This window comes from Aulostomus chinensis, chromosome 14 (genome assembly GCF_037954235.1).
Source record: "Aulostomus chinensis isolate RoL2024-O1b breed Wild chromosome 14, RoL_Achi_v1.0, whole genome shotgun sequence".
Taxonomy (NCBI): Eukaryota; Metazoa; Chordata; class Actinopteri; order Syngnathiformes; family Aulostomidae; genus Aulostomus; species Aulostomus chinensis.
Window position 1 is genome coordinate 11,453,854 of NC_141333.1, and position 24,559 is coordinate 11,478,412.

Here is a 24,559-nt window from a genome sequence, read left to right on the forward strand (position 1 = left end):
TACAGCAAGACTCAGGAAGATTTTGTAGCAGGTCCCATAATACAAAAGTTCCAAAAGCGGGGTCCAGAGAGCTGGTAGGAGGAGGTTCTAGAAACCAAATGAGATCAAAATATACTAAGAAATAACTCGATTCAGCCAGAATTTACACAGCAGATTAAAGACATACAATTAACATTTTGAATTAATCCACATTTGGATGTTTTTGGAGAGGCTTCTCAATGCATGGGCGCACAAAACTTGAATGTGTCAACCATCACCAGGGAAGGCGGGGGGGGGGGGGGGGGATCTCTGGCATCTGTAATTTGGGGAGGCCGACTATAAAACAAGAAACACACAGAAACAAAATGTTTCCTTCTCATTAGCTCTCCTGCCATAGTGTGCAACACGTATCCAAGTTCTGTTCTGTGTTCAAATCCAGTGACCTTTCCCTGAACCTGTCATTTCTTTCTGAAAACATGTGATTGGTACTGTTTTCACCTTGTGAGTCTTTCTGTGTTTCAAAATGTGATCTAAGTGACATTCTGAGAAATTTTGTCCCCTCCATGGCGTCAAAAACATGCACGGACAAGTCGTGAAATGAGGTGAGGGGATGACAAGGAACACAAAATAGCAGACATGAGATAGAAACTGTAAATACGGTGAGTAATACACTATCAAAATGAGCTTAAAATACAAAAACGATAAATTACATGTTTTAAAAGGTTAGGAATTATAAAGGAAAAACATGCTTTTCATTTCTTGCGCATTATTATTGAGAGTGAATTGAGTGAGTCAAGAATGTCTAATTACAGATGCAAAAACAGAAATGACCCCTGGCCAGTACTCTAGCCTCACAGAGGGAAATTATTGGTTCACTTACGTTGGTGAGTGTCTGTAACTCTTAATGCACAAGGAAGAAAAAAGGTTTTGCATGATGGGATCTTTGTGTTAATCCAGCAATACACAAACACACCAGCACTGCCCTACTCTGACTGATAAAACAATAATCAGGGTATAATATTTCTTCAAGCAGCACTTAAATGAGAGACTGTGCTCTTCTTCACCAAACCCAGCACAACTCTTTTTTTTTTTTTTTTTTTTTGCAACGAGACTGCAATGCGCTTCTGCGTTGCTAGATGGCGTGAGTGACCTCTGTAAACATCTAAAGTGTCCTACCAGTAGAAAATCTAGTTCTTGGAGCTGCGGTCATTTACAGCCACAGCTCCTCCTGATTCCCTTCTTATGATGACTGAATTAAATCTGGCCAACTATTTGGTGACTGCCCGGCGCATTGTTACTCTGAGTAAACGAACTTTAGGAACTAAGTTTTCCTAACAGCTTTTTACAGACGCCACAAACTGGTGTTATGATGCGACTTTATCACTGGGCAACCCACTTTTACCTACTACATTCTACATTACACTGCATTTGTTGGTGTTTTATGTCCCCTCTTAGAATAACAACATAAAATAAAAGTAGGTTTTTGTAATTTTCACTATAACCAAAGTTTGGTGCTCTTTACGGACAGGGGCGGAAAAAAAGTAACGAACTGCACTATGAAGTTTAAGTTTGCAGTGTTTGTCTCGTGAAGCATAAAAAGACAAGCAGGAGTTTGGTTTACCTGCAAGAAACGCACAAACAAGCGTATATTTGTTCATAACTTTACAAATTTATTTGTCTTCCAAAACGAAGAACAGCATAAGCGCATCGAACATATCTTTGGCATCAAACAGTAAGAAAGACAACTCAAATTTATATAAAAAAAATGCAGTGAACGGACTTCCACAATACAAATCTCATTTCAATATGAACTTTACTCCCTTGTTAGCTGTACAAATATAGTGCATACTCTTTCCATTTTACAAGAAAAAACATATTTAAAACATTTTTTCTAACATTGAACAAAGAGAGAACTATTAAGTGTCAATTCAGAGTCTTTAGTTCACACTTCACCAGGGTCGCCACACCGAGTCCGTATTGCCAGACGGGGCTCCGGGAGACACCGCAGCCGGCACGGGGACCGGCGTGCTGACGTTGTTAGCGTACACAGGGATAACAGGGCCGTTGGGCGCAAACGCGGCATTGGGTATGAGGAAGGCAAACTGTCCGTCTGTGGCAGGCACAATCTGGAAACCGCCGTATACTTTGGTGGCGTCTGAAGGTAAACTGGCCGGAGATGATCCTCCTTTACATGACACCGCGTTCATAGGCAGGACCTGCGGAGACGAGCTGGGGATCTGCACCATGGACTGACCGAAGGAAGGGTGGGTGGGCCCGGCGGTTGAGGGGAGCTGGTGTTGGTGCTGGTGCTGGCTGGGGTAGTTCATGGCGTTGATCTGGGTCATACAGTTGGCGAGGTGGCCGAGGAGCCGCGTCCTGACCTCGGTGTTGACACCTTCACAGGTGGAGAGGAACCGGGTGACTTCATTCATACACTCGCTGAAACCAGCGCGGTATTTTCCCAAGACCGTGGGGTCGGTGTTTAGCGCAGCTGCAGGGAGGGAAAACACAAAACTTGAGTTGGGATACACACGCACACCTACTGCGACTCTAATTCATCAGTGCCAGGCTGGATCGGCCCAGATATGAACAAAAACGCTCAGTCATGAGACAGATTACGCAGGGAAATGCGACTCACCGGTCATTTGAGCCCTCTGGAGGTTCCGGAGATGCTTCACCGTCATCTCAAGGATGTCTGCCTTCTCCAGTTTGGAGTGTCTGGAGCTCTGAGGAGACGGAACACACGCACGGTTAGGATTACGCGGCTCCCTTTCTCTCTGATTTAAATAGTTAATCACTAATCACAAGGATGACCACTTACATCTTTCTTGAGCGCATCAAGGATGAGTGTTTTCAGCTGCCCCAAGCTTTCGTTGATTCTGGCTCTTCTCCTCTTTTCCATTATTGGTTTGGATGACTACAAATTAAACGACACATGGTTAAATATCATTGGTTTTCCTGCCTAAGAAGTCTATGGTACGTAGTTTGGATGAGGTACAAATTGTCGACAGGGCTGTGTGTTTTGAGGGTTGAAGAATCACCTTTCTGTGCTCGGAGGCTGTCTTGGGTTTATCGGGGGTTGTGTTCATGCTTGCCGGGGTTGCAGCGACTGGAGAGGAGGAGGTTTTTTCCATCATGTCAGCAGGCATCTTATTATCGGAATTATCCCACAAAAACACAGCAAATTACGATCCTCTGATGCGGGAAAACGGAGGTGATGAATATTTTCAGTTCTTCTAAAAGCCCACAAACAAAACGAAACAAAAAAATCCTGAGGTGTGTAGGAAGTTAGAATCCGTGTGTGATGCGGCGCAGCGGCGGAGGGCAGCGGCAGCGCTGGTTATCAGGAGCGGACGCGCAGTCTCTCTGTTGGCTGCTCTGCGTGTGGCTTGTATTTATATCTCGCACTGCACGCGAACGGCTCGTGTGAAACTTCCCAAACTTTCTTTCCCACAGTAACTTTCCACCAATCAGGGCGAGGGACACGCGGCCCGAGGGAGGACGGCTCGTGGTCGGCGCCCTCCCATTGGTTGTTTGGCCGCTGCAGCTGGCGGCCAATGGCGCGCGGCCCGGGTTCAGGGCACAGCCGGGGAAACTGCCTTCAGTCTTCAATCATCGCGGCGTTTACACATGAAGAGCGGAGCCGCTGACTGGGCACCGCCACCAGGAGCGGCCGCAGGGACCTTTTATATCTTCCAGACAGGCGATAATGGACGAAAAATACCTTCAAATAAACATGGAAACTTTTATATGAAGAGTGTGAAAGTACACAAAGAACACCTATAACGATAATAGACATAAAAATGTTTTTTTTTTCTCTTAGACATCTGCAACACTGACGAACTTTTTCTCAGCCTTGAGCTCAATCGTCAGTCTTAGTTTCGCGCCATTCACCGATAAATGCTTCTGCTTAAACACATGATAGTATTAAAAACATATTTATAGTGTTGAAACAAGCCCTAGGAGGTGGTAATCGGGGTCATGTGCCATCGAGAGGGTTCAATAATACTCCGCAACAGATAAAGTTGCAGTGAAATGGCAACTTAAGAGGGGACAAACACAGCAACAACATTCCGAAAGAGAAAGGAAATCGAATTAGACCTCCATCTCCACGCTGTTACTAACTGTGCTACAAATGTTGGCATTTCATCATCTGTCGGTGTTGTGAAAGTGGAGCACGTGCCAGGATGTTTTATGAGCCCGGTGGTTGGAGGTTTGGCCGCCGGGCTGCCGGGGGGCCGCCGGGCCAGGGAAGGGAGAGAGGGGGTGGAGGGGTGAGTGGAGGGTATGTGGCGGCGGCGGTGGTTTACATTAGAGGGGAAGGTAAATAGCAGCTGCTGTTTTAAAAGCCTGGGAAAACCACGCCTCCAGAGCGAGCTGGATCGGGCTCCCTTATCGGAATGTGAGCCAGAGCAGAGATATTTCTGAGCCCGGAGAGCTCACACGATCAGACCGATGCCTCCTCCTCTTTCTCCGCCTTCTCCCCGCCTGTGGTCGCCCCACAGCGTTCAAGGCTTTTTATAGATTTCAGGTCATAATTTCATTTCCTTATCTTTATTGCAGCTGGAGATCCGCCGAAAACACCGAACAAAATAAGGCCCATAATGGTGCGTTTATTGACAGACCGCAGCTATAACGTTTTTCATCTGTAAAGCATTTCACCCGTGTAAAACTGAAGTTTCACAAGTCCTGAGGTGATTATTGTTACCTCGATTCTCAGGGTGGATATTATTTTCATAAAGGAAATATAAACACATGATTCTAATCTTAATATTATCCCTTCATATTCCATAGAGAAAACGTTTCCCTATGTCACAACGCTCTCATTCTCCGCTAATTCAGTATTTTCAGGAGCTCAACACGTCTGTCAGCCGGGCTCAGACACCTCCAGCTGCCGCAGAGACCGCGACACGTGGCGCGCAGGCGACCAGTGGAAGGAGCTCCTCTCGCCGGCTTGCCGCCTGGATCTACGGGGCGTCACCGACGGCTGGCCGCAAGATCGTGACTTTGATAGACACCAGGGAGCTGCACACGGCTCGGGATCCTCACATAGCCGCATTTGAGCATGCAAATTACGATTTCTACACCCCACATGACATCATTTGTAGAAAAGGATGCATTGTTTTATCAGCATACGTTTCCTGCCAGTCTTCATAGCTGATTCACTCTACCCAGATCTTAAAAGTTAAGGGTGGTTTAGTAGTGAGATTTTAGTGAAACCGCGGAGGTAATTACCAACTTCAGGTGTTAAAGGAGGCTGGTCTGTACATGTGGCTGTAATCTTGACTATCCCTAACAATGCCACCTCTGTCACACACATCACTAACAGGTCTCATTGTTAGGGACATGCACACCTGAGTTATTCCCCCCCTGCACAATAGTACTGACAGAGCTCCAAAACAAACGTATTGAGCAGACGGAGGGTAGGTCTTGAAATGCTCTCTGCATGAATGACTTTCTCACGCTCATGTTGCAAAAAAAGGTCTGCCGCGGTGAACTGAGTCACTGGGTTGGACAATCTCCTCCCTTCGCCTCAGCCTGAACATCTTATCGGCCGCACCTGGCTGTCGTCTGTCCCCCGAGTGTTACCTGTTACTGTGTGTCAACTTGTCTGTCACAATACATCTGTGGGAAACAGGCTGAATCACTCCGCGGGCACATGAGGTTGCAGGTGAAAAGCAGAATATGACAATGGCTTGGTTAGTAGACAGGAAAACAAATAAGACCTTCTCACCCTCGTCCCAATTGTTCTCTTATTTTATCCTTTTTTTTCCCATATCACCCCTCCAAACCTTCTTTCCCAGGGCTCAAATTTTTATTAAGCCTTCCACACACAGCAATAATGCAATTAGACAGAGAGATAGTGGGGCTAAAGTGTGTGTGAAAATGAAGTATTGTACTCATCTGGCCCGCCGTCACCCTCTGCTCATAGCTTAATGTGTAAACCATTGATGGGTGGTGTCACTGCCACGCCCGGTGCCATGTGGGTGACAGTATTGTGCAACTATTTAATGGCATTTAGAGTTTCTTTTAAGTTTCGTTGCTCGCTGGCAAGAAGAGATGGATGGAAGCAGGCAGGCAGGCAGGAAGGCAGGCAGGCGCTGTATCAAGGCCAGTCATGAGGTGTCATGTGGCTGCTGCTGCCAAACGGAGGGTGGCACTGTGTTGACATTTGCCTGCTTTCACAAGAGGTTGCCACACAGCGTCTGACGGACTTATCCAGCAGTTGATAAGCACGGTCAACAAGTCACAGCCAGTTCATTTCTGTAAGATCCGAGAGGCCGGTGGGAGTAGCAACCAATCAGGTCCCTGTGTGGAAACCTCAAAATGGGATACTAATAAAATTATTTTTATATATATGTCCTCAGAGGCACCTTTTACTATTGAGGTTTGGCAGCGTTTTATGTGTATGTGTGTGCGTGTGTGTGAGTGTGTGTTCTACCAGGTTGCACACAACCATGCACACGTTCAAAACCAGCAGAAGTTTGGAGTGATGCACATTTCTGTTGACTGCAGAGAGCAGAATTTAATGGTAAAGCACCGCCAAAAAGAAACTAGAGAAAAAAAAGACAAGTTAAAATTTCTCATAAAAACATAGATATCCATTCATTTTGCAAATACACATTTAATAGGTAGGAAATGCAGGAACAGTTCAGGATGTTTAAGTGATGAATATTGTGCATAAATCAATGTTTGCAATGAAATTTCCACAATACTTGTAAAATTAATCTTACAATCCATCTGCAATTTCAAATTAGCCGGAAGCCTTCAGTTTAAAATGTGACACCCTTCGAGTATGACGGTGTTTATGGGCCACAGCCCCGCCCACAATCAGTTAGGCTCAAGTGACCCATCACCAAAGTTGTGAGCACGGGGTTACAGTAAACCTATAGTAAGTGTTGAATGATGGAAGAGACAGTTGTTTTGGACTGTAAGAGAGCCAGTAAGTGGAGCAGTGTATGTGTGTGTGTGTGTGTGTGTTTGTGTGTGTGTGTGTGTGCGCGCATCATTCCACCGTGACTTGAATGTGAGTTATTAGTGGGAGTGGAGTAGGACCTGTGCTCAGCTGCTGTTAGCGAGGCCAGCCAAGGCTTGGAGAGCAGGATCAAAGCAGCGACAAAGAGAGAGAAGGAGAACTGACAGATCCTCCAAGCAGAGAGAACAGAAGGAGGAGAGGGGAGAAAGGATGAGGGGGTTTGGACGCTCTCCAGATACAGCTGCGCACATCGCTTACCTCTCATTGCGTGCACACGCACGTACATACACACAAACACACATACAAACACACACACACATACACAGTCACACACACACACACACACACACACACACACACACACACACACAGTGAGGTGCCTGGAGCAGCCTGGGAGCAAGGAAAACAATAAGCAGAGTGAATGCGCTCGTGATAGCTTTCTCTCTCACAAACATCTACAGTGAGATCAGTGTGGGTCACTGTAAGCCTCGCAGACACTGGCGCTGGGGTCCGTTTTGGCTGGTTAAAACAGAGAGAGATGTTTTAAGGCCTCAGTACCGGGCTGTAGACCGGTGCCTCCCCAGGCGCCGGCCACTGCCTCCTTTCACTTTCCTCCACTTCAGAGACTAAGATGCTCATATTTCCTTGAGGGGTCTCTCTCTCCTTTACTCATCCCCCAAACCGACACCTCCCCTTTCTTCCCTCCATCCACGTCACTCCTCCGTCTCTCTCACTTCCCTCCATCCGACCCTCTCTTTCTTCCTCATGCCTCCTGGAGCAGACTATTTGCATGTGTGGGGGAGGCCGTGTAGCAACGAAGGTCAGGGGTCACGGTGAGTCAAACCCAACAGCGGTGCAGAGGAAGCAGTTAAGGAGAGGACCAGCGAGTTGGTCTGGGTCTCTGGTTAGCGTGCCTGAGGCTGGAGCAAACTGGGAATACTGCTGCTGCGGGTAGTGGTGCAGGTGGGGGTGAGGGCAACTCATGCAAATGTAGTATAACCATCACGTACAGGATGTTCTTGCTGTGGACCTTCTTGTGTACAGCTTTCAAATCATAAAGGAAAGATAATAAGATGTTGATTGTCATATAAGCACCACTATATGGATATAATATGTGTTTAATCTTAGCAGCTTCGAACAACATGGCAGGACCAGCGCCACACCAAAATATCTTCAATGTCTCCCAAAACCCGATTCGTGTTGAAGAATAATCAAGATTCACTTTGAGCCTCAGAGCAGATCTAAACTGCTAAATTCACTATCCAGAATCCATGAGGTGGACTAAATCTCTTGAGTGTCGCCTGTTTATTCTCAGTGAGAACATCTGAATTACAGGTGCATGAAACCTCCCCATTTCCTCCTGAGGAGACTGTTTGTTGACTGTAGATAAGGCCACCCTTTGAAGAGGCATGCACACACACACACACACACACACACACACACACACACACACACACACACACACACACACACCACACACACACACACACACAGAGCTCCCTAAACTGACAGCTTGATTCTGTGAATCATTATCTCTAATAGGCCTAGTTTAGTGTAAATAAACACATGCAGAGTATTGATGCAGATCTTTCCCATGCACTCACTGATCTCCCTCATCATAATACCCAGATCAAATGTGTCACATTCAGACTTTACTCTCATTTGCATAAAGGTGAGGAGTTTAAATACTCTGTTGTGGAATTCAGAGGTGAAGGTTTTATGGTATAAATGATTGGACCACTTTGTCTTGTATTAAAATCCGGTGGCAAGAGCAAAGACTGGAGGATCTTGTTACAGTGGCTGCGGCATTGCTGTTTCATCTGAAGATGGTGGCTAGTTGACGTCATGAGGTATGGAAGCAAATACATATTCATGAAGAGCAAAGATGCATATCATTATTTTTGTCTTTGGTCCAGGTCCATGTCCAGTGTCAGGAAGTGCCTGCTCTCCTGAACTGACCTTAAGCAAGATGGAGTACCAGATCAAGAGCAGCTGTTCAATACAGCAGCTGGCCATGACCTCTGACCTCCCTAGAGGGAAGAATGCTAAAACAAAGTTTCACCGGGGGAAATCAATATGCTATTACGTTGTTATCACTCAAATGTGATTCAAACTGGGTTGAAAAATAATTCCTCATGTGCAAACCTGGCAGAGGGCAGAGCTGTTTGCCAGAATGCCCTGGGAGGCCCTAGAGCCTTTTCTCTCCTCCTACCTGGGCCAAGGCCAACCCTATCAGACAAGAGGGCCTGAGGATTACCCTCCCCCAGAGCATTAGCCTCCCTCCTGGAGAAAAGGGGCAGCATCTCTCCCTCGTCTCTTCCGCCTCAAGCCCTCCTCTCCCCCCTTCGGCCCTCAGCACTCCACCTTTCCCGTGGGAGTTTGCAAAGCCAGGATAACCTTGAGACCTCAGCTGGTCGGCTGCCAGAAACATTAAAGAAATTCCCTCCTTCCCTCCTTTTGTCTTTCTATCCTCACCTCTTCTGTGCAACCCCCAGCCCACCACCCCTCAAGGCCTCCTCCTGATCACCAGGACATTACTTTATTTTTTTTTCCTCTGCACGCCCCATTTTTTCTTTTTCTCCCTTCATTTTTGAGCCCTTTTTTTGCCTTCTCAGCCTCATCTGATTGTGACTAAGATTAGCCCTTTTTCTTTCTCCGTCCCTCCCTCGTTTCCTTCTTTCTCGTCTTCGACAGGAGAGAGAGGGTGGGGGCTCCCGAAAAGTGAAAGAAAGGGCTGTTCACATGATCTCCTGTGAAGTTGACTATTATTTGTAGATTGTCGAGCTGCCAATTTCAATTTAGCCAGCCCTGTTATCAGGCCAAAAATAGACGCCTCATTTGAAAAGTGGAAATCAAACTGTCCCGACAGGGGGGATGACTGACGTTGATTGCAAACTAACTGTTTTGGTGGCAGCCTGCACTTTGTGTGGCTTTTGTCTCTTGCCTCTCTCACCCTGTCTATGCTGCTCTCCCTATTCTCTATGCCGGTTTCACGGCTGTCATATTCCTTTAGTGCTGGAAAGGTCAAGTGCTGCTTGCTGCCTGTGAGATCTGAGGGAGCTTGGAGATATTCAGCCGCACCACACACACCCCCCCCAATCCCGTCCTCTCCACTTTTGTGGCAACAATGCTCCTTGCTGCAAGCTCCCCTGTGCTGCCACCAGCCAGCAGCCGCAGCAGCAGTAGCGGGCCAGGTTGCAAAGGAATGTGTTTATCCCCTGTAGTTAGCGCCCTCCTTTCATGTTCCCAGCTCCCAGTTGATCGGTTTTCAACGCGCCACAGAGAGGGGCCCCGTTTTCCTGCAGGATAGCAGCAGGGATCAAATCGGCATGTTTATGGTCAAGAGAAATGATAACTAATGAAGACGGAAGGGAGACCAGGGGGACGGGATGCGAGGAACATCAAACACGTCAAGATTTACAGCTTGTCCAAGTCTGGGTACATTTCCACTGTGAACGTTTCACTCTGGTTTGGTAATGTTACAGAGGGCTGCCCTCTGACATGCTGTGTTTTTCATTCAAAACTTTCATGAGGCCCTCAAATTTCAACAAGGAAACTGAGAAAGTTTACAAACAGCCAGGATGGGCTTGGTAATCCTTTCCCATGACATCACTACTGATGGAGCCCAAAGGGGCTGTGAACCCAATCCTCTCTCTCTCTCACTCACACACTTATGTGTAGGTATGACCTCATCACCGCCACATTCCAGGTTTCACCTTGCTAGTCCCCCCCCTGCACTCTCTCCCTCTGTCATTTTATCACTCTATCTGCCCCTTCACCTCTCCTTACTGCCACACCCATCTCAGACTCTATTGTTCTCCATCAGAAAGCTTTCAACGAGGAGATGAGACAACTAAGAGCGCTGGAAGATTGGAGGGCCTCCTGGCTACGACTCTCAACCTCATGCTGGTATCAACCGTCGGCTTCTCTTCCCCACCCACTCAAGCCTGCACGCAGTAACCGCTGGGCAAAGGATTATAGGAAAGGCCACTGACATGTAAGTGGTTGGGCCGGAGTCAAGTGTTGCTGCTGCAGAATTGATTCCTGTGATTTAAAAGGCTGGTTTGCTCACCGCAGCTCCTCAAGGGGCCATTAGAGGTGCTACTAGCTTCACAGCGTAGTGAAGTGAGCTAAGAGAACGATATCAATTGTACATTATCTTTGTTCATTCGACAGCGAGCAAACTCTTCGCGGACTTTTTCTATTCATCCAATCCACTTTTTTGAATCAGATAAGAAATTCCACAGAACCTTCTGATGTGAGGTCAACGGACTGTGCCAACACGTTCTTGAGACCATTGTTAAGGAGTCACTCACTCTTAACTACTATTCATTCATTAGCTGATCAGTTCAAACTCCACTGAAACTTTGCAGGACAATAAAACAGAGCAATCACAATATGACCTGGGTTTTTCATTTCAGGATCCTTTAACTTTTATTCTACACTGAACAGCAGAAAGTTCTGCCACTGAGGAGAAAGAATGCTTACATCAAAAGGTCACTTGGATAAAGAAAAGAACTACCCAAGAACAACAATGACCCCCAGTCTTTTCTCTGGATGTAAAGAGGACAAACACACAAAGATATACTCTCCTCCTTGTAGACAAAGGCAGCTATAAAAGTGGTAATGCTATGCCAAGGCCTTGTTTACAATTCTATGCAATTTCTATGGACAGAGGCACTACCTGTCCTTGCTCTCTTCTAGCAAAGGAATATTCTCACTTGTTCTTCAGCTAATCTGCCTGTGGCTCACATCCCAAAGCAGGGATTTTAGGAGGCGAGTATGATTCAGCTACCTACAGCATCTTGGAAGAAGCTAAAAAAAAAAAATTCTTGTTTAAATGATCAAATTGATGCTAATTTGCTGCTATTACATGATCACTAAATTCTGGATGCGAGCTTTCAATTACCCTCGATGTTTATCTTATCATCTTATGCTTCATTTTATCAAACGCGCAAATGTATCAAATGCATTTTAGAAGACAGAGTTACAGAATCTTAAAAATGACTCAGCTATTATGAGGCCATGTTTGTTTACACAGAAATAGCTGTCCCACACACACACACACACACACACGCGAGCTACACTGTTGATGTGTCCGCTGGCCGATCAGAGGCGCAACGATCTGTTCCCTCAATCTGTCTCCTGTAGTTTTATACAGACACAAACAGTGTCAAGCTGAACAGTGGCATAATAGTCCTGTGCTTGAGTTCCACAACCTCTCTCTCTGTTGTATACGAGTCACAGTCCTTTTCTGCTCTGCTATGTAATATCTATTTTGAATGTCGATAATAAATGCAAATTTGTAGCAAAAATCTAAGTAATTTATGGGAGACAGCGGTGAGTCTTTTCCCAGTATTTCCCCTCGCTACACTCCAGCGAGGGGTCGAGGGTTCAGAGAAAGGGCGTCACTGAGGAAGTTTGGCTCATGTCCCAGAGCTAGGTGACTTAACAGGATTAAACAGTGGCCTATCAGATGCATTTGGGATAACAACATCTGTCAAATGAACCACTTCACTGGCTGGCCTGATAACTATCATGCATCCACTTATCTAGAAATCAACCCTCTTGTTACAAACAGATCAGGAGCAACTTGAAAGGATTTGCCTTTGGCTCAGTGTGCCACTGAAGTGGTGTCATCGTAGGGTTACGCAGAAGGCAAAGACCTGGCCAGGGACACACAGTCTGGTCATCCATGTTCTGATAATGGGCTTTTTTTTTTCTTTTCCCTCCATTCAGCTGCATATTTTATGCTTTTTTTCCCACCAGTTGTTAGTACAGCACAGCGCAGGTGCCTTCCGTAGAGCGAGTCACGCTTGGCAGGAAGTAAAAAGCCAGTCAAACAGGATTTAGTGATTCGGTGGTCTGTTAAAGGTCAGAGACCAGTGGGAGAGATATTCAGTCAATAATTGCAAGCCCCCAGGGACCGTGCCACACTGTGCAGCAACTTTGGGATCGTAGGCAAATACGTAAGTACAGGTCACATGAACCCTCTTGGGCCAAGACAGACATTTGTAGTTCGAAAAAATTCTTTAAAAAAGAACTATGGTTACCATTTTGATAAGTCTGAAAAGCCTCAAGGAACTACATCAAGATGTTTTATGTGATTCGTGTGAGCCAGCACTTGACCAAGCTGAGCAAAAGGAGGACAGTCATGATCTTACTTACGTACTTTTAGACAAAGATAACTGTGTCTCGACATATATCCTGTTGGGCTTTTATCCTGGAAGCCCAACTAATGACTCCTTCTTTCAGGTCTACTTCCATTGCATTGGGTTTCGTCAACCTACTGCAGAAAATACCTAGACAGACTCTCCAGACTGGAAAGTTAAACCAGTGAAGTCCAGTTTCTTGCTAACTGGGGCTATACCAGTAGTTGTAAAAAGATTACTCAACTCAGCAGATTTATGATGAGTTCATGGTCTTAAACGATAGCCTGTTCAATACAACAATGGTAAATTCTGGTCCACTTTGGAGGAAAAGTGGAAAGAGCAGGATGTGTAATACCTCTGCTGCACCTGTGAGACTGCCGTTCCTGGTAGTTGGAATTATGCCACTTGTGTTTGCCCACCCAGACCTTACCTTGTTCAGTCTTCGACTCTCAGGCTTACGCTAAAAGCCTCACTTAAGAGAACAATCAAAGCTCCTGTGACTTATTCCTGCTGCAGCTGAATTTAGGTATCGTGCACACCCAATCCAAAACTCCTACTCTCTTCTCACCCTTTGCCTCATTTCAGTGCCCTCCGATGCAGTTCTGGTCAAATCCTCTGACTCACTCGCTGATCCCCTTTCTGTTCTTTTCTACCCAATCCCTCGTCTTCTACTGAGTAACTTTAATTGTCCTGGGAAAGTCACTGTTGGTCCGCGGGGTACAAAGCACCAATTTATAATTAATGTTGTAGGGGAGGGATTACAGGAAGCTCTGGGCTGCCTGATCCAAGAGCCTATGACAGACAGTGTGTGATCTTCCTGCTTGAGCTAGACTCAGGGGGCTCGTGTGCGAACGTATGCAATCCATCAGAACAATAGGGGATCTCCCTTCCTTACACAAGCTAATTTATGACTTCATCACTCAGGCCATCTCCACTGTAACCATGTGATCTTCTCTCTAAACTGCACTGGAATGTGAGCAACAGGTTTTATTTAAGCCTCAGAGTGCTGTTTATGGGATTCAAGAACCCCAAAATGAGTCCTTTTACTGGGGATGCTTAATGGGGAGGTGGAGCCGAAGGTGGTGGTGGTGGTGGGGGGTTAATGAAGGAACCAGAGGAGGAGGGGTGGGGCCAGATCGCTTGCCAGGCCAGGTGTGAGGCTGGGGGCTATGCAGGTAAAAACATGATGCACTGTTGCAAACATAACACCTGATACAGAAGCATGAAGGAATGTGAATTAGACCGCTGCTCATTTTCCATACTAACCAACAACTGAAGACCTCAACATGGAACCTGCTGATTGGGGGTGTCATCCAAATCTAGAGCAACACAATGGAGGAACCTGGCTATGTTGAGATGAGAGAGGAAAACAGACAGTACAATAAGTGTTGAAATTCAAATGATTTCAACAGTGATGACGACGGAGGCGGAAGATCAAGAATCAGCAGGTTCCTATAAGGTCCTGCCCTCTGGCACTAAGACAGGAGCCCGGCTGCCTGTCTTTCATCATCAGCATGCAGGATCAGAGCGTGTCTTACACATCGACTCCTCGGTGTGCATGTGTGTGTGCAAAGAGAGGGCACGTAAGGCCCCAGACTGCCTGCAGGGACCCCTACGCAGATGAGCAGGGGCACAGGAGCGCTTGGCAGAGACAGAGGAGAGGAGTGTGTTCATGGGGGTGTATGTGAATGCTTGTGTGTGGGGGAGCATATATGTGAGTAAGGGAGAAAGGTAAGGAGGGAGTGAGTCAGCCAGCCAGCCAGCCAGCCGGGGCCTATTTTGTCTCTTCGCTGCCCTCCCTTCCTCTCTCCCTCCCCTCTCATTTTGTTCACCCCCACCTCCCTGCTACTCACTCATTCCTTCCATCTTTCTTTCCACCCTCCCTAACACACACACACACACACACACACACACACACACACACACACACACACACACACACACACACACCCTGCCGCCTCTCATTCTCAGACAGTAGCAGCCGGGGCCAGGAGCCTGCTGGTGGAGGATGCATCGATCTTTTCGCAGCTGTGGGGGCGGTTGAAAAACGCACACACCAGATTCCTAACCTTGAAGCAGTGGCGGCAAATGTAAAGGCGTTCGACCCGGTGTGACTCCCCCTAGCTAACCTCTAAAAATGTATCCAAAATTCAAAATGGGCCCCCGAATCAAACAATTGTACACTTGAAAACTAGCAAGGATGCACGCATGCTAACAAGGACCAAATAACACAAGACATACAACTGCAGTTTGATTGTAAAGAAGCAGATGTTACAGTCTGAATTTATAACATGGTGAATGATTTCTGTCCGATGACCTTCACACATTCGATGTATCAACACAGGTGTGTGTTTGTGTGTGATGCATATGCAGTCACAGTAGGCGCTCCATCCAGCAAGTGGGGCGAGGTCGTTAGTAAATTGTGGCAATATGTCCTTTAATGGTTGACCACTTCTAATTCATGAGAAGAAAAGCAGGCGAGGGTGGTAATAGTGGAGGGCTGGGGGCGGAGGAGGGGTGGTGGTGGTGGGGGGGCAAATCCTTAGCAAAGCCGCAATCAAAGTGAAAAACATAGACGAGAGGGAGAGTGTGGGCCGGTCTTTAGAAAAAAAGAGGAGTGGGGGCAGTGATGAAAAGCCAAATATGCGACATTCACAGAAAAGGAGGCCCTTGTTGATGAGCGGAACCTTTGAAGAAAAGCTGTGTATGTGAGGGAGGGTTGATGGTGTGTGTGTGTGTGTCGGGGGGGGGGGGTCACTGTCTTGAAGCGCATTATGTCATGGCAGTCAAAATAGCGGAAAGTTGACAGAACGGGACCCCTGCGAGACATGCACACATAATCATAAGTCCACCCCCACTCCACCATGCCCCTCCCGGCTGTGGAGCATGCAGACTGTGGGAAACAGCCGCAGAGGCACGCGCCAGATAAGATCTTGCCTCTCTGGAGATGCAAACAGGACCGTGTTGGCACGCAGTAGCAAACTCCCCCCCCCCATTGCCGTATGCACACAAACACATCCTCTTCGAACCGGCAACCCCTGCTGACCCTGTCCAGCCATGTAATGGAGCGCATGTCATCTACTTCCTCTCTCTGTCTTTGTTTATGAAATTACTCATCGTACCAACTCCTCCTTTACACTGTCTCTGCCCCCCCCCCCCCCCCGGGTGTATTTCCATCAACAGGTTTGTACAGAATAAGATAGGCTACTTCATGATGTCGGAATGTGGTGGTACTGTACAAGCAACCTTACCAGAAATAGAGGAATAAACTTTGGTGGGGCAACTTGGAATTGTTCTTAGGTATCGGCTATAAGATGAAATCAAATTCTTGGAATACCTGTGAAGACACCGGCCACAGAATCAGCCTGAGAGTCAGAAATTCACTACATCAGAGCTTATTTGAATTAGAAGATTCCATCTTGCACATTTCCAAAAAAGGGAGAAAAAAAAACAACAACCACAAAGCAACATGTTGACTTTTTGGCAAAATTTTGAGTTCTTTTTTCTCACATTTCAACAGTTCCATCAGCAAACGCAATCAACAACAACAAAAAAAAAGATTTCTAATGCAATACTTCAGGATGCACCTCGAAACCCGACTTCTATGAGACAGCTTGTTTAAAGGAAGTTCATTTTTAATTGATACCAACACTGTGTTTATTCCAGTGGCGCTGAACTCTGAGACCGGGGCCCTAAAAACCATGACATGATTAATGGGGATGGAAAGTAATTTAAAGTTTTAGGTAGTTGACACTCTTTGAAATGTTGAACAACTATTAAAGTTGGACAACTTCATGTTACTGAATCTTAGATGAATGGAATTGAATTAAATTGCAAACAACAACATAACAATGGGTCCGACCTAGATAGGGCTCATTTGTAAAAAGAGCTTAATCCAAAAATGTGAACTAAATGAATGAATTTATTTATTAATTATTATTATCAAACTGTATTTGACATGCTTCTTTAAATGCAAAATCTAAAATTCTGGTGACTATCGTGGCTGTAAAAGCACATCTCTACATTGAGGTCAGTACTTTTTCTTAACTCCACCAAATTGTAGAAGGATTCCCTCTTTCAAACAAAGTGACATAAAAGGGCTTGCAGCTCTCACATTAGAGGTGCAACTGTGTGACATCAGCTCTTATAATAACAGGGACAGACTGCAGCCGAGCAGGTGAACCTGGACCCAGACTTCATCGGGCCAAACGATGAGTAAGCTCAGACTGGCTGAACAAACATTTCTTCAGTCGTGATGCTCCTTCTTACAAAGAATATCGATAAAGAACAAAATGTAGGTGCACAAACAGATTTGATGATAAAATACACATTTTTTCCCGTTGTTAATTTTTTTTTTTACTTGATATAGACAATAGAATGTCAGTCATCGGGTTACTTTGACAAAGTTTCAGTGACGTACGTAGCCCATAATCAACATCAGGACGATTATTTCTCAGTGTAAGTCTCTTTAGTTTAAACCAGAGCATCCAGTAAAGTCTTAGGGTTATGAGTCGTCTGTGGCAGCTTAGTAGAACACGCAGGAACATTTTCATTGTCTGTAAAATGTGCTTGGTTTTTACTGTTGTTTTGAAATTCTGGTGAAGGTTTTTGTGGCCTCAACCGCAACTTTCAGACACAACAACTGAGCTTTTACGTAAACTGCAGAGGTTTCACACAAAACAAAACCCTGAAGTGCAGAGAATTTAGTCCTGATTGATTTAAAAAAAAAAAAACAAAAAAAAGGTAAATCCTATGTGTACAAACATGTTTCTGATTCACAACTGTCCAGATACACACAGACAGACACATGTTCCGTCACCACAATCCGCACACACACACCAGACTCCCTGCGCCAACATATCCAACCTCTTCCCTACCCACAAACCAAATATTTACACTTGTTTCGAATGACGGGGAGCATTTCAGCACTTCATCTCTTTCATACTCATACACCTCAAATCTTAACAGCAGTGCGGAACTTGCTACTTAAAAGCATATTCAAATTAACATTTAAAAAATAATAAAACACAACCTTCTTGTTCATTTAAATGTTAAATAAATGCAAAAAAAAAAAAGGCAAACCTGTCTTGTTTACTATGCATCATCTTCAAGCACAGGCAGTACCGAACATCCCTGGAATACATGACATTACTACAATTAACTACAGTAATCCAGGTTAGCACGTTTGTGGCTGTACTTGTTTCAGATACTTGTAGAGTTTTATGATTCTGTCAACTGCTGCAGTGTTTTAGAATATTCAATCTTGTGAAAACTGACTTCTTGAGCAATAAAGACAGAGGCTTCCATTTAATTTAGGGAAACAGAGATGAACTATTTTAACAATGTACAGATAGAGACTGTACCACTGTACGTCTTGTGAGGAAGGAAAGAAACCATCCACTTCACTCATCTCTGTACCTTTTTGATGATTGGAAAATGCATCTCAGCCTCTTCGCCTGTAAACTATCAGCACAGTTCGTGTGTAGACTACTATTCATCGTGACGCATACAATCACCATACTTATGTAAAACTTACTTTGCATTTAAATGTACTTCAAATAACAACATTTCCATCGGTATGAACCACACAAGAGTTGTGTATTGAGAAGCGACAACTCCTCAATACTGACGTGATAAAAAAAAAACTCCTGTTTTTTTAACACCAAATTAAACGTTGCCGTTCAATCAGGGATGTAACGTGTAAAGTCGAATTTAGTCTCATCTGATGAATATGAAAATGATAATGCATATCTTAAACAATGCTTTTCTTGTGTACAAACGTGGATGAAATGAGCGCAGGGTCATCTGTGTCTTTATCCTTATGTAACACTGAGCATAAATGAACCTTAACTTAGCGGCGCTCCCAGTTCCATCATTATCCATTTCATAAAGAATAATACACTGTGCATGCCTCAATTATGACAATATCCCAATATGGACACATTATGAATTTAAGTTTTAAATATTTCTGTCAATCTTTTATTGACATATGTTACCTTAGCATTTTAAATCCATAATGGAGGAGGAGACAGAGATGCAGACCTCAGTCCACAGCTCAGCCCTGACACCAGTGAAACAAGGGAAGGGAGGAGTGTACAAGGGTGAATGGCTAGGTCATCTGAGCTGTCGCTGTAGATGGACCCTCAGCCCCTCCCCCCAAAAGACGACCGTACATCCCGCCCTCTCTCTGGGCCCCCATACGGTAATTGGGGTCTAACATCAAAAAGGCTTCATCAGAAAGACTCCAGGAACTGTTAATCCCCTGCCTTCACACACACGGGGGCTGGGGGAGGTGGGGGTGATGGTTTTGTGGTGCGCGGCGTCTGCCATGCTGAACAAAACATCTTGAGGAAACATCAAAGCAACCCTCATCTGCGTCCCCAAACTGAAGCCGTGTGTGTGTGCGTGTGTTGTTCCTTTGCTGTAGCACGGTTATCTGCTCATAAGCGTAACACATATTTTTTGTGCTGGCAAGTCATCTGGAAACAAAAGATCATTCTGTCGGCTTGAAAAAGATTAGACATCAGTGGGAAACTGTTGCCACTTGGGTACAAAAGGGTGACCCTGGCGTCCCAAATTGGGTGGGGCCCTAACATGGCCACACACACACACACACACACACACACACACACACACACACACACACACACACACACACAAAATGATACAGGAACTGCTGACATGACAACCAAAAGGTGAGAATTTTGTTGACATTCCTGCTTTAATCTCTAATGTCAAAAGAAATGGCCTGTAGCAGACGAAGGTAATTACAGCCCGATTTTTTTGTAAAATAACAGACATGAAAAAAACATCAAAAAGCAAAGAAAAGCAACATGTCATGGCAGCTCTTTAACATGTACCTTTAAATGAATCAACAGATGGTTGATGTTGATCTAAAATCACATAAAAACTGCTGCACTCATTCAAAATAATCCCTGGCTCTGCAGGAGATTTCAGACAGCTAACACCCCCATCATATCATTCACTTTCTTTTATTAGCGCACTAAACTCTTTGCCAGCTGTCATCCTGATGCCTCCATTGAAAGAAACACGCACACACACGAACTGGCAAAGGATGAGAGACGCTGAGCGTTGCTACCACAGAAACATGTTTTCTCATGCGCACACACACCCACACACACACACACACACACCCACTCTAATGTTCATTCCCACCCATCCCTTCCTATCTCCAGTGACCTGACTCATCGGTCCAGCTGACCTCTCTGGCCATGGACACACACACCATACACACACACACACACGTGGTTGAGGATGTGCTGACAGGGAAGAGACTGCCGGCTTTTAATTAGCAGGAAGTTGCAGTGTCAAGGTGTCACAGTCATGCATCGTGCAGAGTAGCCGTGCGGCTCCGTTGCCCTATTGATTCCCAACGAAGCTTTGTTGTCACTTCCCTGGCATCAAACACGTGCCTGGTATTCACCACCTGGACGGCAGTTGTTTTCCTCTCTGCTGTGTTTGGATTCTCACGTAAATGAGAAACACAGCCATTTAGAGACGTTCTGATTTTGACCCCGTGCTTGAATGCAGGGAAAGGTGGGAGGGGTAGAAAAGGAGATGTGACATCCTAATTGGCAATTTGGTTCTTCATAGCGGAAGAACACTCCAAGAGGAAATGACTTATCCTGCCTGCTTTTATCTCCCCCATCTTCTCCTCATGCTACCTCCCTCCAGGTTTCTCTTGCAGCGATTTCTTCTTCTGCTTGTTGGGTCTTTAATGGTCGCACAATCACATGGATGGTCTCTTTTTTGGGGGGGGGGGGGGGGTCTTTCTGGACAATGTTGTAATTGTCAAGGAGGGAAACCCTGGCTTCCTGTTAAAATCCTGCAGGGCAGAACATTTATTTAAAGGAAGCACTTAAAGGGAAAAGACATGGAAAAAAACAGACGGGGAAGATCAGAAAGTGACAAAATATGAATGATAAGGAACCACAAGACCAAATTCCTGATTTTCTTCTGTTCCGGCTTGTGATTACATTCCATGGACATTAGCTGAGTCAATCTTGTTTTTCTATTATTAATATTTTGTCTATTCTTACTTGAAATGACCTGAACTAAACGGATTGCCACAGAGACGAATGAGAAATGGGATGGTATCAGTGTCTTGTCGCATGACTTTGTTTGGCGACGAAAGAATACGCCATTGCTTAATTGTGTGACAGGCATGGAGCCAGTTTGAGCTGATTACTCTTAAAGTGAAGCAGCGTGCTGCAGAATATCTTTTTTACACAAAGCACACCAAACATCTGCGTTACCAGCCCTGATTTATCTGGTCGTTCACTAGGAGGGAAAAGCTGTACGTTTACAAGATAGAAGAACAATTCTGGAACTGATCGGGATTTGATGATGTCATATCCCCTTCGTGTAGTTAACGTTCTTAATTCATATAAGCGGGAAATGTTTAGTGGTAAACTCTAACTTAACAATGCAGCTGAATAACATCTCTTATTGAAGACAGGCACTCCTCATGACAAGAAAAGTGAAACGCGTGGTGTCATTCCACTAAAGCATTATGCAGTTCCTACAGAATATCTTTTGAGTCCCATTTGTTTAATCTTCTCTATGTTGTATGAAGCTGGCACCTTGGATTTTCTGCAGTTTCTTTCTCCACAGTCTCATAGTTCTACTTTACTCTTTGATGGTTCATCACTGTAGCAGGAAGGATCCCAGGTTCTGCCGACCAAGTTACAAACTGGAGGTGAAAATCCGACTGGAAATATCTGAATTTTGGTGCCGATGCTGGGATAAATACAAATTATTCTCTCTGGAATGCAAAAAAATATGTTGGTTTGTTTTTGTTTTTGCTCTCCCTTAATTAAGAAAAAGTACTGTGGGATTTAATCCAGCCTTATGATGTGCCTGTACAGATAATGCCAATAATGAAAATATTCAAGAAAAAAAGAGCTCTGGTATCAGAAGGTGTGTATCCAAACTGAAAACATGGGGATGGGTGCACCTTTAGGTGTTGCAGCGCGAGGAAGTGACTTCCACACGTGGAAAGAAGCCTATTTAGGCTGCTTGTATCAGCACTGTCACGTCTCAAGCTTTTGACATATCTGAGTGTTGGAATGTAAACTGACTGAGATATTGAGGGTTAGGGTAAGGAAGTTAGCACCCCACCCCCCACCCCCCATAAAATAGGGGTGGACACCTTCACTTTCTAGTAATATGTCGCTCCTTCATGATTTGGAGCACAAGCTTGTTTTGTTCGTTCCTTCAAAACCTCAGTAATGTGTCTGTTTTCTGGCCTAGTTGAAAACCGCAGCCGGTGCAGTGTTAGTGAAACAGACCTCCTCACTTGTCAGCTCTTATGTGTCACTGATTGATCCTGTCTGACAAGCTAAATGTAGCTAGGACAGACTTAAACACACAGGCATAAGGTAAACACATGTTAAGACACACACACATACACACACACACTGCTGTTCTATAACTCCATATTGTTTTCAAGTGCCAAGGGTGGAACCTTCCTCCCGCTCTGTCTCTCTCTCCCTCCTTTCTCTGAGTGCCGGTGCTCAGTCGGCCGCAGGGCTGAGGAATGTGTGAGAGCCATGTGTCAAATCCCCAGACTGTGGGAAAGTGCTGCTCTCTACTGAACTCCCTCCTCCCTCGCTCTCTCCTTCCCTCCGTGCCTCCCTCCCTCGCTCTCTCGTTTGGTTGGACTGCTCTCCAGGCAAGCGCCCTGCCCTGCTCCAACCCCGTGCGAGTGTGTCTGTGCGTGTGATTGTGTGTGTGTTAGTGCGTGTGCCTGCCTGCCTCACAGCACACAGGAAGTGAGCAGAGAGCGTCTGCCAGAGGAGCTCCGCCTGGAACTGCCGCTTCCTGCAGACAGTTTCTATGCCAACACCAACCAAGCCCCCCACAACATACACACACATTCACTGTCATACAGCCAACCTCCTCAACTCCTTGTCAGAAACAGACAAGACGCCTTGAGAACGAGGGAGGCTGCTCTTTCTCTCCTCTTCTGTGTGTGTTTATCTCTGCATCCCTCTCTCTTCCTTGTCCTCCTCAACACAAACACTGACATCTTCTCTCTCACAGCTTTCATCGGTTCCAGGATCCGGCGCAGCTCTCTGAATTTCTCTGACACTTGCCAACAAACCAGATAGTTGCTACAGATAACGAATTGTTCAGTATGCAGCTATAAATCTCCCCAGCATCAAGCCTACTGAAAATTCATTTTGCGATACCAAAATTTGCGTTTAACAATCACAAAATCTTTTCCGTTATCCATTTCTGATCAGATAAAATTTTGGAGTTTGATATCTGCACGCTGTTATTTGGTGATACAAAACATATATCTGCTTGGACAATAGCAGCTTGGGTAAAATCCAGCCTCGTAATTGTTTCTAGATGATGTGAACTCCGATTAAAGGAAATGTCTTTGTGGATTCATAAACTTAAATTGCAGCTTACAATTTTCCCAAATTGAAGAAATAGTATTTTTTTATTCCATGTGTGATGTGAGTGCACTTAGCCTGCAAAAAACCTTAAGAACTTTTCTTTCTAATCTTTGTCCTGCCAGCAGTTTTAAAGAACAATGTTTCCGTCAATCATCCCATGCTCCTGTGCAACAGGGCCTAAAAATACACTCGCACCTGCCAGCCTACCCACATGTGATAGAACATGTCTGCTGAGTCACACACACTCTCTCCCTCTCTCTCATTCTCACACACAGAGACGACTGATGACATAAGCAGTCCTCAGCCCTCTTGATCTGTATTCCAGCTGGAGAAAGATGAGAAGGTCGTCTGTTTCTTTCTGAGACATCCAGAGGGTCGCAAACCAGAGCTGATCTCTGGTCAGATCTATCAGCTCAGTGGGATCTGTCCCCACCTGCCTAGGAGACACAAGCCAGGCCCTGTTCAGTCTTGAAAGATATATGGAATAGCTTGTGTGGAACAGTGAGAATGCATCGATATCTGATCGCGAAAACCACATTCTTCTGAATTCATACGTGTCCAGGGCCACCTCCTCATCTGCCAGCATCATTGGAAGAATGTGTTTATATGCTAGAGGTGTTGTACCTTTACTTTTAAATATCAGAAATGTTTAAAAAAAACGTCACTATAGATACATTACAGGTGCCTTAAACATCTTGCCTGATTTGATTTTTCCAGACAAAGATGAGGAATAGACCCATAGTCAGTTGTGTTATTATTTATGAACAAGCGTTGCTGCCTCCCACCAATGAAACACACCACATTCAGCCTCTGCACCACGGTGTAAACCTCAGGTCCATTTTACCGCCGTATAATGACCCCACTGTTATGACACTTGTGTACAGAGAACCAAGCAATGCCACCATAATGACGTCCCCTGTATGTTAATTTATACACACTTCTGGCATTCTGCAACAGAAGTGCAGCATATAAACTGCATATTTTCAGTGTTTTGCGTAAACCGTTCCAGCTGTCCCCGCTTGCCT

General features: G+C 45.3%; 1 protein-coding gene and 1 long non-coding RNA gene across 2 annotated transcripts in view; both read right to left on the reverse strand.

The window, feature by feature from the left end:
- The window catches only part of LOC147249735 (uncharacterized), an 89,028-nt gene that overhangs the window by 32,736 nt on the left and 31,733 nt on the right, over positions 1–24,559 (reverse strand). The gene's annotated exons all lie outside the window — the stretch shown is intronic.
- hes1 (hes family bHLH transcription factor 1) lies at positions 1,638–3,397 on the reverse strand. The gene is made up of 4 exons (XM_086223646.1): positions 3,021–3,397; positions 2,801–2,896; positions 2,618–2,705; positions 1,638–2,470 (listed from the first exon to the last, which is right to left on the reverse strand). Exons 1-4 carry the CDS (start codon positions 3,126–3,128, stop codon positions 1,929–1,931), a joined length of 834 nt encoding a protein of 277 aa, XP_086079772.1. The 5' UTR covers positions 3,129–3,397; the 3' UTR covers positions 1,638–1,928.

Excerpts from the sequence above, each read along its gene's own strand:
- hes1 (XM_086223646.1), bottom strand. The coding sequence starts at position 3,128 with ATGCCTGCTGACATGATGGAAAAAACCTCCTCCTCTCCAGTCGCTGCA. Across the intron at positions 2,897-3,020 it reads CAGCCTCCGAGCACAGAAAG|TCATCCAAACCAATAATGGA; the intron begins GTGATTCTTCAA and ends TTTAATTTGTAG. Across the intron at positions 2,471-2,617 it reads CCAGAGGGCTCAAATGACCG|CTGCGCTAAACACCGACCCC; the intron begins GTGAGTCGCATT and ends CCCTCCCTGCAG.